The sequence below is a fragment of the Artemia sp. Qi Xiang Cuo genome, chromosome 8 (assembly GCF_049724085.1).
Source record: "Artemia sp. Qi Xiang Cuo chromosome 8, ASM4972408v1, whole genome shotgun sequence".
NCBI lineage: Eukaryota > Metazoa > Arthropoda > Branchiopoda > Anostraca > Artemiidae > Artemia > Artemia sp. Qi Xiang Cuo.
In genome coordinates, this window is record NC_142801.1 from 73,096,179 (window position 1) to 73,114,135 (window position 17,957).

The 17,957-nt window shown below is 32.5% G+C and overlaps 1 protein-coding gene across 1 annotated transcript in view; it reads left to right on the forward strand.

Moving 5' to 3' along the window:
- The window catches only part of LOC148949781 (exostosin-2-like), a 98,439-nt gene that overhangs the window by 46,634 nt on the left and 33,848 nt on the right, over positions 1-17,957 (forward strand). The window contains 1 exon segment of the mRNA XM_089093089.1: positions 5,830-5,975. Within this exon segment, the coding sequence (XP_088949215.1) occupies positions 5,830-5,975 (146 nt within the window).

Genomic DNA, 17,957 nt, shown 5'->3' on the forward strand with positions numbered 1-17,957 from the left:
AGGTTAATCCTAATAAAATATACCTCAGTATAATAAAAATATAATACTTTAGAAACAAATTTGGGCTGTATAGTTGCACATTAGGGGAGAGGGGGTGAAGTACAGCGTGTCTGGATGTAAAATGTGTTAGCTACAATTATTTTGATATTATGAAGTATGTTTTTGACTTCACACTTTCCAAATACTTTACCCCCATCCCCCTAATGTGCAAATATATAGCCCAAACTATGTATTTCCAATCTCTTCTGTCAGTTCTCTTTGTCTTTCTCACGCTAAGTTAAAAGAAACTAGCGAAAGAAACCGGTTTATTCTGCGTCAATGAATGAACAACTTGAGCTGCAGGGGGTATATCATACAAGTACCTTTAATAATGATTAATTATAAAATGAGTAAATTATTAATGTCAAATTTACATTATTAATTTATTAATTTGAGCAAAATCACTTTTTCTCAAAGTGAGATCCTTCTGCAATAATTTGAATTTGTGTATTTTAGGAGATCAGTTGCCTGAGATTTGTATGCCTTTGACCATTATAAGATCTAGTAAAAATGTATTGACAAATCGGTTTCTTCCGTTTAAAGAAACTCTACCAGCCTTTTGTATCTCTGCCTAGCTTTGAGACAGTTCCACTTAAGGTTCCCATAGATGTAGGCCTATAGATTGAACGAAGGGTGTAAAAGGCTCTCAATTATAAGTGATACGCACACCTTGAATATTTATATGAACCTACCCCGTAATTTCGGGGATCGGCTATGTTGTCCCGCTTTATTACTGTACACTTTCCACGAGATATACGTGGGAAAACGTTAAGAATATTGGCAAGATTTTTTAAAAAATGCTAAAATTGGCCTAGAAAAGATTAGGAATGGGTAGAGCATGGGATACAAATTTGATTTGCAAAGTGTAAATCAAAGTAACAAAAAATATGTATTCAACGCTTTTCAATCAGAAGGAAAACGAGATACCAAAAAAAAAAAAAATGGCGAAACCGTCTGAAGAGTTAATTAAAATTTAAAGCTACACTATGAAAAAAAAATTAAACAATTTAAATCAACAGAGTTCAAATCCATAAATGGTATAAAGAACTCAGTAATTTGAAAGAAAGGATGAGACTGAGGGAGGGGGGGGAAGAGGCATGGTCATTGGGCATCATTGATGCTTTTAATAGAAAGTTCCGTTTTAAGAGCTAACATGGAGCTTTGACTATGCATGAAAGTCCTTTTTTTGTAGACCGGATTAGACCTCACTGATTCTGGTTGAAAAAAAAGGAACGTGAACATCCTCTGTCTCCATCCATCCAACCGTTCCTTTATTGTCCCCAAGTGTGTCTCTGGCTCCGCCCAGCGATCCCCCATTTATAAATCTATACTTCAAAGGAATATAATACCCTCCAGTGTCGACCTATCCACAAGTTTTCGCACGCTGTATGACAATGTTACTAAACTTTGATATTATAATTTTTTAATTTTTTAATCAATTTGCTTTAATTCACCCTTGTTTTCTCTTTCTTTTTTCTTTTTTTCCCTCTTCTTCATTTTCAATTTTTTGTTGTTATGGTCCTCAACAAGTTCGCTTCCAGGATCTTTATTATTATTGGTGTTATGTTTCATTTTTATTTGAATAAATTGAATTGAATTGAAGGAAATTTTTTTAAAGGCAAAAAATGTCGGAAAATACCTTCAGATTTGGTCATTAAATAAAATTTATGGTATTAATCTGTCTAGCATCCGTTCCCTTGCTATGACTGGTCCTCGCAGTTTGCATCTCTCCCCTCGGTCTGATTTTCAGATATTTGGCCCTCGCACAGTGACTCTTGTTTCTCTCGGGTCTCCATTAGTACAGAATAGTACAATATTAATACAGTTAGCACTTGTACCGTATAGACTGTACAAAGAAACCAGAAACGAAACGTGGTTTCTCATTGAGTTTACAATATTTAAACGATTGTTTTTTGGGGGGTTTAGGGAAGGGCGTTACCTAGATTAGGTTAGGTTACGTATTCATATATGCTATGCTTACCCCCTTTTAGGTGCCTCCGTATACACACCTGTCTATTGATTGTCTTAAACTCTTATTGAACTTTCTTTTTAAGTTTTAAAAAGAAACTTAACAATACATTCCCATGTTAAATTCAGATAAAGTATTGGCTCGTGCCTCTGGTGTAGGTAGAATCGCAAACGTATATATTGACTTATTGAACTTTAATATTTTTTTTATTAAAGTGAAGTTAATCTATTGTTATTCTTTATTAAAATATATGAATATATTTATATAATGTCATTTGTGCAAATGCCATTTTATTATGGTGTTACATATCCTTCTTTCTTTTTTTTGTCATGCCTATTTTTATTCTCCTGATGCCAAAGTTTTTCTAAAACAATCTCACGTTTGTAGCTTAGAATCATTTGGCTTCAAATTCGAAAGAAATATCAACAAATTAGCACAAGCTTAGTGTTATGAGCAGTGACATCGCCAAAATATGGCCTAGTCATCTTATCCGCAAACATGGCCTAGCCATTTGAGCCTTTGTTTCTAGCCCTGGCAAATGGTATGCAAATACATTTCTTTCAGTTTATTGGTTAATTTACGGTCAGTCAAAAAAGTACCGAAATTGTGGTACCAAAATTATGTACCATAATTATGATACCAAAATTATGGTACAAAAATTATGGCGATTCGTATGGAATTAGTTATTCTGATCCACCTGTTCCACATGAAGCGGCTGGAAAAACATACAATGGCGATAAAATGGCTCTGCTTGATTTTACTTGTCATTTTATGATAGTTGCAATGTAGTGTTTATGGTAATTTTCCTACATTTCAAACCCTAGAGATTTTTACTTTCTGTTTTTAATGCTGTTCATTTTGAAATTTATTTGAAAAATGCTACCATTTTCAAAATATCTTTTGCGGTACTAAAGCTAAGTTTTATTTTCTCTCATTCGTTCATTAATTTGTTAGTGTTTAATAATTTAACATAGAATCATTATAAATAAATAATAAGGCTCAAAAGCAAAGCTTGAGTGAGCCAGAAATTTAAACAGGACTTTAAAGAAACATATGCTCTGTTTCTTTTTTCTTCCCAAAAGAAAGAACATTTGCTCTCCAACAAAGTGAAATCCTTTTGCTCCAGGAAGCTAGGAGTTATCCTAAGATGAACAAGTATCCTCCGTGATGAGTCCATATTGCCTCTTTTCAAGTCATGAATCAGACCAGTCATGAAACATGCATACCCTCTTTTTGCCGGTGCTACCAAATAGCCATATCGCTTCTCTTCACCGTGCTCAAAATTGAACAGCTCGCACAGCAACTTCTGGAAACCCTGGTGCAAAACCCTTGCAATCAATCCAGGATCGGTTCAACCTGGTAATTATGTTAGTCTCTTACAAATACGTGCATTCCCCTCAGTCAGATGAGTTATCGAAGCTTGCTCCTGAAGGAGCAAAGCCTTTAAAGGAATCTCGTCAAAATACAGCCCGGTATGACTCCCGATTGGGTACATCCAATCGGGAATACCTAAATATGGACTTCGTCAGACGAGCCACTGCCACCTGGAATAGCCTCCCAGCTGAGGTAAGTCCTGGAAACCACTCGCTAGAAACATTCAAGCGAAGGTACAACAAACATTCAAAGGCGAGCATAAAATAAAATGAGGAAATTACTTGGACTAGTGGCATATCATCTTTGTCGATGGAGCCGCGAAAATTGTAATAAAAAAAGATGCACTTTGAACCTTATGAACCACAAACTCAAAGAAGCTTAAAGCACTACTAAGTTAAGAAAGAAACTAAATGCGCTTAAGAAATTCACTTAATCCATTAGAAAGCAAAGCTTGAACGAACCAAGAATTTAAGTTTGACCTTTAATAAAGAAGAAGAAAGAAATGACAATTGAAAAGCACTTTAAAAAAAAGAACTTACTGCACTACAAAAAAGAAAATTCAAATATGCTTATCATCATCAAATATTTCATCAAATAATCAATCAATCAAATTAATCAACAATCAAATAATCATAAAATAATTCATCATCAAATATTATGATGAGATGATGAATAGTGACAACGAAGGGAAGAAAATTAATTAAGTAATTTAACTTAATGATTTGTAATTAACTTATTGTCTTAACGAAATTAATTAACTTAGTATTTCGTCAAAGTAGTTCATTAACTTGATGAACTTAATGTCTGTTAATAATTTAACTGACGGTTTCATGTGGAAATACTACAGCTGAGTGTTTTATTTGCTGAATCGCCAGAGGCTGTTCTGACCTATATCAGAGTACAAATCTGTAGATGGACATAGCCTATATGCATCTCTATACATTTTGGTGTCACCGTGCAGTTAGTTGTAAGATGCTAAAACCATTTGTTTAATCAGATTCCCCATAAAATCATGATGGATCCTATTTAATTTAAATATTTTATTAACCTTTAACATCGGAGAGTGTAAGGGTAAGAAAAATAACAGAACACACTAGCCGAAAAAAAATAAAACCTTAATCAAACAAGTTTAGATTACTGGTCAGTTGAATAAATGAGACGACTCTAAATATAAACACTTATGTAAATCAAATACATCAGTCAGGCTAGACTTAAATTTTCTAACTGCTTCTCACACTGCCTGGAATATTGTGCGTGAGTCATCTAAAAAGGATAACTCGTTGGTGTCTTCAGAAAATTGTGAAAGTTTTTTTTATCTCTAGGTAATTTATGTTTTAGTGCCTACGTATGTTACGTGTCTCTAGGCCAAGCTGCGAATGTGTGTTTGTTTTGTTTATTGGGCTGGGAATTTTTTTCTGACTTGGTTTTGAGCGATGAGAGCCATGTGGAGGGGGTGGGGGATATTTGATGATAAATTGGCTTTTATCGCTCAGATTTATTGTTGAAGTACTGTTTGCTGAATAAATCTGTTTTTCTATCTATTTCTATCCATCTATTTATTATATCTACCTATTTTTATAAAATGACACTAAATCTAAATATGAAGTTTAAACCAAGTGTAGTCGAAATGTATACATTACCAGATCTAAAATAGCTCTAAATCTAATTTTGAAGTTTCGATGGGAAATTCAAAACTAATAAATTTTTTTTAAGCAATAATTGTATTATTTAATGTGTACAACTTGTATCGTATATTTAAAATGTCTTCTAGATTTTGACTATTCTAAGGAATCACAACTAACCAAAATAATACCAATTTAAAGGGTTTTGCTATTTCATTTCAGATTGTGTCTTCAGTTTTTTTTTTCAATGTTTATTATGTCTATTTGAAACCTACCTCACTTCTAAAGACCTCATTTCTTTCTACAGTGCTGCTCAAAGAAAGGTATAAAATATGCCAAAAATCCAGCATCTTGCAACATTCGAAATTATACAGCGCTTTTCTGGAAAATATGCAACTTTAACAACCTCCCGTCGTAAATGATTACAACTCCCCCCCCCCTTCCCCTATGAAAGACTTTATATAGGTGGTCCTATTCGAAGTTTCTTTTGAATTTTCTACGACAACGCTTTCTATGAAAACATTATATGCCCCGAGGGCATAACTTATAACCCTTACCCTGAGGGCTATGGGGGGTTGTCATACTCAAAGACCTAATTTTCAGAACTTTCAACTACGTTGAACAAAATGGCTATCTCAAAATTTTGATTGGATGTGTTTGGGGAAAAGGTGGGCGTGAGAAGGGGGGGGGCTAGTTGCCCTAAAATCACTTTCGACTATAAAAAAGGCACTGGCCCTTTGAATTTCCAATCGAATGAGCCTGTTTATATAGATGGCCCTATTCGAAATAAGTATTTAGCTTCATAAATTAGTTTTTTTTAATTTTAGGTTTGGAGACAGTTTCCTGATAGGATTGTTGGATTTCCCAGTAGAACTCATACTTGGAGCAATATAAGTAACTCTTGGGTGTACGATTCAGAATGGGGAAACAGTTATTCTTTAGTTCTTACTGGAGCATCTTTTTACCATAAGGTAAGCTATAGAAGAAGTAGGTTACCATCAAATAAGCTATAAGATGTATTCTGGTAGATTATTATACTCTAGAAATGGTTGCCTCCTGCTGAAGTATTTCGGTACTGCCAATGTTTTGCAAATGCTTCGCAATATTGCAAATAAGAGATGCTTCAAGCTTGAAAAACGGGCGAATTTTCATTTGTTTGAAAATGTTTCTTTTTTGGTTGAGCGAATTTTCAAAAATTGTAATTTGACCGCTGGAAAGAACACTTTGAGAACCTATTAAACCCTGCATTGCTATCCCAAGTGCTGCCTACCCCGGGACCCAGACCTCTGGAGCCGACCGCCTACTGCTCCCGTTAATATCGAGCGTTGCTAGAAAAGAAATTATAACTAGAAAAGGAATTTGGCATAGAAAAGAAACGGGCCTAGAACAAGTCGGGCCTAGAACTAACTTTTAAGTTCTAAGTTAAGTAAGTCTTAATCAAAAATATAAATTCATTTAATAACTAATGCCAATAACGTTCATATTATGATTAGTTAATACATATTGAATTTAAATAATTTCTATTTTTAATTCAAAAGTGTAAATGTATACTTGCAAGGCTGCTGCACGACGAAGGCTGATCCTTTGGAGGACTTGTCGCCTATGTGAATCATTCCTCTGTTCTAGGCTATTCAAAGCCAAATTTTCCTGCTTTACTTTGAGAGTGGAATCTTGAGTGTTTTATCTTGTTAATTGCCTAAAGATTACAATAAAGACATGCCTATGCATTTATTAGCCTTGTGAAAAAACTAGCTTCTTGTATAGATTAACTAAAAAAAAAAGTTTTTTTCAACTGAAAGTAAGGAGCAACATTGAAAATTAAAACAAACAGAAATTATTACGTAGATGAAGGGGGTTGCTCTTCCTCAGCACCTCGCTCTTTAGGCTAAAGTTTTTTTTAGTATTGTTGAAAAAAGCTTCTTATTGTTCTATTTAAACGAACATAGTGCTTAAGGAGTCGCTCTTAAAGAATTGAGACAAAGGTCAAACTGCAGCGTAAAGAGCGAGATGTTGAGGACGAGCAATCCCCCTCATATACGTAATAATTTCTGTTCGTTTTAAGTTTTAATGTTGCTCCTTACTTTCAGTTAAAAAGACTTGTCTTTTTTAATTTAATTTCTGATTGTTTTTTAATTAGTGCCGGGAAGTTTCACTTACACATTCACGGGAAAAATCCCTCTTCCTCACGGATTTATTCTCTAGACAGTTCGATCTTGAGGAAAATTTATCCCCGGAAAATTATCCTTAACATTTTCATGCGTAAAATTTAGTCGGCAAAGAGAAAGCAAGACATAAGAAGAATTTCCTATAGGAATTCTGGCAAATTCCCACAGTGTAAATATCCCCTGAAAAATTCACCCCCTGGAAACTACCCTGCCCATGGAAAATTATCCCCGTGGAAAATCCCACTAGTAGAAAAATTCCCCCATCCCCAGCCGAAAAATGTGTGCATACTTCCCAATAACAAATGCTATACGTAAACAATGGGCAAATTTTGTAACTTCCAAATTTTCCAAAGGCATAGTTATTCGGCCTTTCAACTATGCTGAAAAAAATGGCTATCTTATAATTTTGGTCAGATGATTTTGAGGGAGGGGGTCTAGTTGCCCTCCGATTATTTTGGTCACTTAAAGAAGGCACTGGAACTTTGAATTTCCGTCCAAATGAGCCCTTTCTCGATATTATAGAACCACTGGATTGATACGATCACCTCTGGAAAAAAATAAATAAACACGCATCCGTGATCTTTCTTCTGACAAAAATACAAAATTCCACATTTTTGAACATATGAGCTTGAAACCGTTGGTGTCCGGCGTTTAACCCCCCCCCTCCCGGCGTTTACTCCCTCTCCTAGAAAATACCCCCGTGGAAAATAACCCCCGGAAAATACTCCCCGTGGCAAATAGCCCCTCCCCCCGTGGAAAATATCCCCCTGGAAATAATCCCCCGAGGGAAATGCCCCCCTACGGAAAATACCCCCCACCCCAACGAGGAAAATGCCCCCCTACGGAAAATACCCCCCACCCCAACGAGGAAAATGCCCCCCCCCCCGTCCGAGGAAAACGCTGAGAATAAACCGGTTTTTCGTTAGATTCTTCATTACTTCAGAAACAAATTTTGGCTATAGATTTGCACATTTGGGGGGGGGGGTAAAGTATAGCGGGTTTGCATGCAAAATGTTTTAAGTACAATTATTCTGCATATTAGATAGATAGATAGATAAGTGTATTTTAATGCCAAATATACGGCCATGAACACAGTAAAATAACATAAATGAAAGGCACAAATGACGTAAACTTTGAAAAGAACAAAACACTTAACATTTGGAAAAAACATTTAAATGAAACATTACATTTGGCTTATACTGGGATTTTTTTTTTATTTAACAAAATTTCCAGATATATCCCTATTCTACAAACAAACTGTGGCGGCGCACTATTTAAGACACCCGGAAGCATCAATTCATTTTTCCCAAATATCCTTTCCGTTATCGTAGAGAGCTCTAGCACTGGCTCAAGCAATGCACCAAATAATCTTCTTTAACTCTGCAAAGCGGGCAAGTATATCTTTCTTCATTGGAACATCTTTCTTTAGAATATCTTTTAAATATTGCGCTAATTGGCAGGAAATTAGCCCTGAGCTGCATCCACAACGTCAAATATCTAGGTGGTAAATTGAGCTTAAGGTAGAACTCCTGCTCATAAACCACCTTAACATCATTATAAAACTTTAATGTTTTTGATTTTTTATCTCTTCATTCCACATTTGGATCACTTGAATCTCTAGTACTATCTTAATATCCTTCTCCCAATTTGCATTTATATCCATTGGTCCTCTACCTTCTTTCCGAACCAAAAACCCTGTTTTGTCTAAAATGTCTTTTATTTTTAGTGACCATGATCTTTCTTCCCCCGTGGGAGTAAATCTTCATAAGCTGCCTTAAGCAACCTGACACTCGGTAGCTGGACGACTCTCCAACAAAATTTAATCATTGAGACTAGTCTATAATTTTCTAGTGGCCATTTACCTAGAAAGAACTGTTCTGACTTCAAATTGTCCAAATACTTTACCCCCCTCCTATGTGCAAATTCATAGCCCAAATTGTATGTTTCCCATATATTCTGTCACTTGTCTTTGTCTTGGTTCGCGCTAAGCTGAAAAAAACTAACGAAGAAACGGATTCGTTCTCGACTTTTACACAGCGCAAACTTGAGTGAGTGGTGCATAATAAACAAGTACCAAAATTCCTTCCCCCTACAGAAATTAAGAGAATTTCCAAGGAGAATTGTCTCCGGGACGAAGTTTATTAATATCTTTGGAGTTCGACCAGGAGAATTGTTTCTGGAATTATTGATTCACGAAAGGGGGATTAATTTATTGTTTCCAAGGAGAATTGTCTTCGGGACGAAGTTTATTAATATCTTTGGAGTTCGACCAGGAGAATTGTTTCCGGCGAATGTTTTGATCTTAGAGATGAAGAGATTAACACGGGAAAGGGTTTCCCAGTAATTTCAAATGTGACAGTGCAGGGATGCCAAAAACAAAAGGAACACGCTGAAATTACGTTTAGGGGTTATTTGAGCGAAAACGTTTTAGACATTTTAGGGAATTATTTCGGCGAAACAGTTAGAGACATTTTAAAAGATGATTTTAGAAGATGTTTTAGAAGAGGATTTGAGGGTGAAACTCTGTGGTCGTTATAATACACAAGTTCCATTTGAACAGTGTCGTGAGGTCCCCTACCCCAACGGGCTCCGATCCCCCTACCCCAAACCCCAACGAAGCCCCCCGCCCCCAGAGTCCCCCCGGCACCCCAACAGTCCTCCCGGCCCCCCCAAGGGCCCCCGGCGTCCCAAAGGCCCCAGAGCCCCCATTTTTAATACTTTTTTAAGGCTTTATTATATCTTTTCAGAACAAGTTATTTTCTTAATGTCCATTCTAAACCCATTTTATAAGTTGAAATGGGTGAAACCTTTTTAGAAATTTTAGGGAATTATTTCGGCTAAACAGTTAGAGAAATTTTAAAAGATGATTTTAGAAGATGTTTTAGAAGAGGATTTGAGGGTGAAACTCTGTGGTCGTTATAATAAACAAGTTCCATTTGAACAGTTTCGTGAGGTCCCCTACCCCAACCCCAAAGGCCCCGGTCCCCCTAATGCCCCTCGAGCCCCCAAAGACCACTGGGACCCCTCCCCCCCCATTTTTAAAAAATAATTTTTGAATTTTTTTAACATGGTATTTATTTAACTTTTTTACGTATCTTAAAGTGACATGAAATATTCTTACGGCTCTACCAATCGTACTCTGTGCTTTTTCATAGACACGACTCGGCTTTCCCACTGGTACTCTATGGCAGGTTATCGACACTACCTAGTTTAATGCGTGCATTAAATCAGTATTTTTTACGCAGTGGAAGGATAAACACACAATTCATATCTGTAAAAAGTGAAGATGAATTATTCGGCGAAAGTATGTGCACATGAAAATATCATCGTCGTGTTGAATGCTGACAAGGAGAAATACCTGAACTATGAAACGAGTGCAAGTGGTAACACTATTGGAAATGTTTGCATGCGTTGTCATGACAGCGAGAAGTTAGATTTCTTTGGAGTACCCAAGAATTTCAATCGTGTAAACGGTGGATATGTGAGAGTAACATTACCAGAGAAATTAGTGCTCAAAGAGAATGCAAACTTAAAAATAATTGTCGATGATTGGGGACAACTCCTTGCTACTTTTGCTGATAACACATTACCTGTTGATACATCCTGTCATCATCTTTCCGGTATTAGCATTTTAAAGAGAACAAGAAGAAGACAAGCATACTCCTGCAATAATGTCATTAATCATATCTTGTCAATATGCCAAAACTGCTATCTATGTAAAAATAATATGACAATAGACAGTGAAATCGCAGGCAGAATAAAAAGGACATTAGCAGACAATATCATCAATGAATATAAAGATGAATTGACGGAAAATGAAGCGCAAGTGTACTAATAATGTATAATAATGTATTTAACGTATTTTTATATTAATATCCTACATGTCGTTATTTCATTAAAAGTATCTTATGCATTATTTTGTTAACTGTTCATTATTTTTAGGGTATGCTAGAACTTCAAACGTTCAGAATATCTATTAAAAAGGTCAGAGATGTAAGAAAAAGAATTTTTAGAGATAGAGATACTACTAGCAGACTCAATTTTTCATAGAAGATAGAAAAGTTCAAGATCTCTTCTGAATTTAACCAAAGAACACAAATCATTTCTAATTTCACCAGAGAAAATAAAAAGCTTCCACTTCAGTTTTAGGTTCACCCAGACACAAAATTTTAAAGTTCACTTCTAAATTTTTCCGTAGAAGATAGTAAAATTTATACTATGATTGTGATTATTTTCCATGAAGATAAAAAGTTTCACTTTAATTCTAAATTTTCTTTAATTCAATTCCGACCTTTCTCAAAGAGATGAAAAAATTTAAAGTTCTTTTCCAAATATTTTCCCGGAAGAAGAAAAGTTCAACTTCGATTCTGAATTTTCTCAATGAAAATGAAATAAGTTATTGATCAATTCTATTTTCCCAAAATAATATAAAATTTTCCACTTCAATTCAGATTTTTCTCAAAGAGATGAAAAATTTAAAATACGGTTCCAAATTTTTCATAGAAGATAGAAATAGTTCAAGTTCTCTTCTGAATTTTACCAACGAACATAATTCAATTCTAATTTTTCCAGAGAAAATAAAAAGCTTCCACTTCACTTTTAAGTTCACCAAGACATAAAAATTTAAAGTTCACTTCTAAATTTTTCCATAGAAGATAGGAAAAGTTATACTATGATTGTATTATTTTCCATGAAGATAAAAAGTTTCATTTTAATTCTAAATTTTCTTAAATTCAGTTCCGACTTTTCACATAGAGATGAAAAAATTTAAAGTTCTGTTCCAAATATTTTCCCGGAAGAAGAAAAGTTCAAATTCGATTCTGAATTTTCTTAATGAAAATGAAATAAGCTATTGATTAATTCTATTTTCTCAAAATAATATAAAAATTTTCTACTTCAGTTCAGATTTTTCTCAAAGAGATGAAAAAATTTTAAATACTGTTCCAAATTTTTCATAGAAGATAGAAAAGTTCAATTTCTCTTCTGATTATTAGCAAAGAACATAATTCAGTTCTAATTTCTCCAGAGAAAATAAAAAGCTTCCACTTCAGTTTTAAGTTCACCAAGACAAAAAAAATTTAAAGTTCACTTCTAAACTTTTCCATAGAAGATAGGAAAAGTTATACTATGATTGTGATTATTTTCTATGAAGATAAAAAGTTTCGCTTTAATTCTAAATTATATTAAATTCACTTCCGAATTTTATCAAAGAGATGAAAAAATTTAAAGTTATGTTCCAAATATTTTAACGAAAGAAGAAAAGTTCAACTTTGAGTCTGAATTTTCTCAATGAAAATGAAATAAGTTATTGATCAATTCTATTTCCCCAAAATAATATAAAAAGTTTTCACTTCAGTTCAGATTTTTCTCAGAGATGAAAAAATTTAAAATACTGTTCTAAATTTTTCATAGAAGATAGAAAAGTTCAAGTTCTCTTCTAAATTTTACCAAAGAACATAATTCAATTCTAATTTCTCCAGAGAAAATAAAAAGCTTCCACGTCAGTTTTAAGTTCACCAAGACATAAAAAATTTAAAGTTCAGTTCTAAATTTTTCCATAGAAGATAGGAAAAGTTATACTATGATTGTGATTATTTTCTATAAAGATAAAAAGTTACACTTTAATTCTAAATTTTCTTTAATTCAATTCCGACCTGTCTCAAAGAGATGAAAAAATTTAAAGTTCTGTTCCAAATATATGCCCTAAAGAAGAAAAGTTTAAATTCGATTCTGAATTTTCTCAATGAAAATGAAATAAGTTATTAATCAAGTCCATTTTCCCAAATAATATAAAATTTTCCACTTCAGTTCAGATTTTTCTCAAAGAGATGAAAAATTTAAAATACTGTTCGAAATTTTTCAAAGAAGATAGAAAAGTTCAAGTTCTCTTCTGAATTTTACCAACGAACACAATTCAATTCTAATTTCACCAGAGAAAATATAAAGCTCCCACTTCAGTTTTAAGTTCACCAAGACATGAAAAATTTAAAGTTCACTTCAAAATTTTTCCGTAGAAAATAGGAAAAGTTATACTATGATTGTGATTATTTTCCATGAAGATAAAAAGTTTCAATTTAATTCTAAATTTTCTTAAATTCAATTCAGATTTTTCTCAAAGAGATGAAAAAATTTTAAATATTATTCCAAATTTTTCATAGAAGATAGAAAAGTTTAAGTTCTCTTCTGAATTTTACCAAAGAACATAATTCAATTCTAATTTCCCCAGAGAAAATAAAAAGCTTCCACAGATTATTTTTCATTAAGATAAAAAGTTTCACTTTAATTCTAAATTTTCTTAAATTCTGTTCCGAATTTTCTCAAAGAGATGACAAAATTTAAAAGTTCCGTTCCAAATATTTTCCCCGGAAGAAGAAAAGTTCAACTTAGATTCTGAATTTTCTCATTGAAAATGAAATTAGTTATTGATCAATTCTATTTCACCAAATAATATAAAATTTTGAACTTCAGTTCAGATTTTTCTCAAAGAGATGAAAAATTTTAAAATACTGTTCCAAATTTTTCTTAGAAGATAGAAAAGTTCAAGTTCTCTTCTGAATTTTAGCAAAGAACATAATTCAATTCAGATTTCTACAGAGAAAATAAAAAGCTTCCACTTCAGTTTTAAGTTCACCAAGGCATAAAAATTTAAAGTTCACTTCCAAATTTTTCATAGAAGATAGAAAAGTTCAAGTTCTCTTATGAATTTTACCAAAGAACACAATTCAATTCTAATTTCTACAGATAAAATAAAAAGCTTCCACATATTATTTTCCATGAAGATAAAAAGTTTCACTTTAATTCTAAATTTTCTTAAATTCAGTTCCGACCTTTCTCAAAGAGATGAAAAATTTAAAGTTCTGTTCCAAATATTTTCCCGGAAGAAGAAAAGTTCAACTTCGATTCTGAATTTTCTCAATGAAAATGAAATAAGTTATTGATCAATTCTTGAAAAAATTTAAAGTTCTGTTCCAAATTTTTCATAGAAGATAGGAAAAGTTATACTTTCATTGTGAATATTCTTCACAAAGATATGGAGCTCCACTTTAATTCTGAGTTTTCTCGATGAAGTGTAAAATGTACAAGTTCTCCTCTGAATTTTCATAGAGAAGAGAAAAAAAGTTAGCTCAATTCTGAAATTTACCAATGAAAATGAAAAGCTTTCATTTCAGTTCCTAATTTCTCAAAGACATACAAAATTTAAAGTTCATTTCTAAATTTTTCCATAGAAGATAGGAATGGATATACTATGATTGTGATTATTTTCCATGAAGATAAAAAGTTTCACTTTATTTCTAATTTTTCTTAAATTCAGTTCATTCATCTAACCATCAAAAACAATGGGTTAGGTCCACCGACCCGGATCCCCACCCCAGGGGCCACAGGCCGAAGGCGGTACAGTTAGTGTCATCTTCCACAAGATAGGTTAGCTTACCTAACATTTCTAGGGTTAGCAGGTTAGATTAGGTTAGGTTAAGTGGCCTTAACCTAACCCAGGTTAGGTTAGGTTACCTAACCTAACTAGGGTTAGCAGGTTAGGTTAGGTTAAGTGGCCGGCCACTTAACCGAACCTAACCTAACCTGCTAACCCTAGTTTGGGTTAGGTAACCTAACCTAACCCGGGTTAGGTTAAGGCCACTTAACCTAACATAATCTAACCTGCTAACCCTAGAAATGTTAGGTAACCTAACCTATCCTGTGGATGGAGACCCCGACTGTGCCGCCTTCGGCCTGTGGCCCCTGGGGTGGGGATCCTGGTCCGTGGACCTAACCGATTGTTTTTGATGGTTATATGAATGAACTGAATTTCAGATAAATTAGAAATAAAGTGAAACTTTTTATCTTCATGGAAAATAATCACAATCATAGTATATCCATTCCTATCTTCTATGGAAAAATTTAGAAATGAACTTTAAATTTTTTATGTCTTTGAGAAATTAGGAACTGAAATGGAAGCTTTTTCATTTTCATTGGTAAATTTCAGAATTGAGCTAATTTTTTTTCTCTCCTCTATGAAAATTCAGAAGAGAACTTGTACATTTTACACTTCATCGAGAAAACTCAGAATTAAAGTGGAGCTCCATATCTTTGGGAAGAATATTCACAATCAAAGTATAACTTTTCATATCTTCTATGACAAATTTGGAACAGAACTTTAAATTTTTTCAAGAATTGATCAATAACTTATTTCATTTTCATTGAGAAAATTCAGAATCGAAGTTGAACTTTTCTTCTTCCGATAAAATATTTGGAACAGAACTTTAAATTTTTCATCTCTTTGAGAAAAGTCGGACCTGAATTTAAGAAAATTTAGAATTAAAGTGAAAATTTTTATCTTCATTGAAAATAATCTGTGGAAGCTTTTTATTTTCTCTGGAGAAATTAGAATTGAATTGTGTTCTTTGGTAAAATTCAGAAGAAAACTTGAACTTTTCTATCTTCTATGAAAAATTTGGAAGTGAACTTTAAATTTTTATGTCTTGGTGAACTTAAAACTAAAGTGGAAGCTTTTTTTTTTCTCTGGTGAAATTATAATTGAATTATGCTCTTTGCTAAAATTCAGAAGAGAACTTGAAATTTTTTATCTTCTAAGAAAAACTTGGAACAGTATTTTCATTTTTTTGATCTCTTTAAGAAAAATCTGAACTGAAGTGGAAACTTTTTATATTAATTTGGTGAAATAGAATTGATCAATAACTAATTTCATTTTCATTGAGAAAATTCAGAATCGAAGTTGAACTTTTCTTCTTCCGGGAAAATATTTGGAACGGAACTTTTAAATTTTTTCATCTCATTGAGAAAAGTCGGAACTGAATTTAAGAAAATTTAGAATTAAAGTGAAACTTTTTATCTTCATGGAAAATAATCTGTGGAAGCTTTTATTTTCTCTGGAGAAATTAGAATTGAATTGTGTTCTTTGGTAAAATTCAGAAGAGAACTTGAACTTTTCTATCTTCTATGAAAAATTTGGAACAATATTTTAAATTTTTTCATCTCTTTGAGAAAAATCTGAACTGAATTTAATAAAATTTTGAATTAAAGTGAAACTTTTTATATTCATTGAAAATAATCACAATCATAGTATAAATTTTCCTATCTTCTACGGAAAAATTTAGAAGTGAACTTTAAATTTTTCATGTCTTGGTGAGCTTAAGACTGAAGCGGAGGCTTTTTATTTTATCTTTATAAATTATAATTGAATTATGCTCGTTGGTAAAATTCAGAAGAGAACTATAACTTTTCTATCTTCTATGAAAAATTTGGAACAGTATTTAAAATTTTTCATCTCTTTGAGAAAAATCTGAATTGAAGTGGAAAATTTTATATTATTTTGGGAAAATAGAATTGATCAATAACTTATTTCATTTTCATTGAGAAAATTCAGAATCGAAGTTGGACTTTTCTTCTTCTGGGAAAATATTTGGAACAGAACTTTAAATTTTTTCATCTCTTTGAGAAAAGTCGGAAGTGAATTTAAGAAAATTTAGAATTAAAGCGAAACTTTTCATCTTCATAGAAAATAATCACAATAATAGTATAAGTTTTCCTATCTTCTATGTAAAAATTTAGAAGTGAACTTTAAATTATTTATGTCTTGGTGAACTTAAAACTGAAGTAGATGCTTTTTATTTTCTCTGGAGAAATTAGAATTGAATTATGTTCTTTGCTAAAATTCAGAAGAGAACTTGAACTTTTCTATCTTCTAAGAAAAATTTGGAACAGTATTTTAATTTTTTTCCTCTCTGAGAAAAATCTGAACTGAAGTGGAAAATTTTTATATTATTTTGATGAAATACAATTGATCAATAACTTATTTCATTTTCATTGAGAAAATTCAGAATCGAAGTTGAACTTTTCTTCTTCCGGGAAAATATTTGGAACAGAACTTTAAATTTTTTCATCTCTATGAGAAAGTTCGGAACTGAATTTAAGAAAATTTAGAATTAAATTGAAACTTTTTATCTTCATGGAAAATAATCACAATCATAGTATAACTTTTCCTATCTTGTATGGAAAAATTTAGAAGTGAACTTTAAATTTTTATGTCTTGGTGAACTTAAAAGTGAAGTGGAAGCTTTTAATTTTCTCTTGAGAAATTAGAATTGAATTATGTTCGTTGGTAAAATTCAGAAGAGAACTTGAACTTTTCTATCTTCTATGAAAAATTTGGAACCGTATTTTAAATTTTTCATCTCTTTGAGAAAAATCTGAATTGAAGTGGAAAATTTTATATTATTTTGGGAAAATAGAATTGATCAATAACTTATTTCATTTTCCTTGAGAAAATTCAGAATCGAAGTTGAACTTTTCTTCTTCCGGGGAAATATTTGGAACAAAACTTTAAATTTGACTCTTTGTGAAAAGTTGGAATTGAATTTAAGAAAATTTAGAATCAAAGTGAAGCTTTTTATCTTCATAGAAAATAATCACAATCATAGTATAACTTTTCCTATCTTCTACGGAAAAATTTAGAACTGAAATTTAAATTTTTTATGTCTTGGTGAACTTAAAACTGAAGCGGCAACTTTTTTTTTCTCTGGTGAAATTAGAATTGAATTGTGTTCTTTGGTAAAATTCAGAAGAGAACTTGAACTTTTCTATCTTCTATGAAAAATTGAGCATGCTAGTAGTATCATTATCTCTAAAATTCTTTTTCTTACATTTCTGACCTTTTTAATAGATATTCTGAACGTTTGACGTTCTAGCATACCCAAAACATAATGAACACTTAACAAAATAATGCATAAGATATTTTTAATGAAATAACGACATGTAGAATATTAATATAAA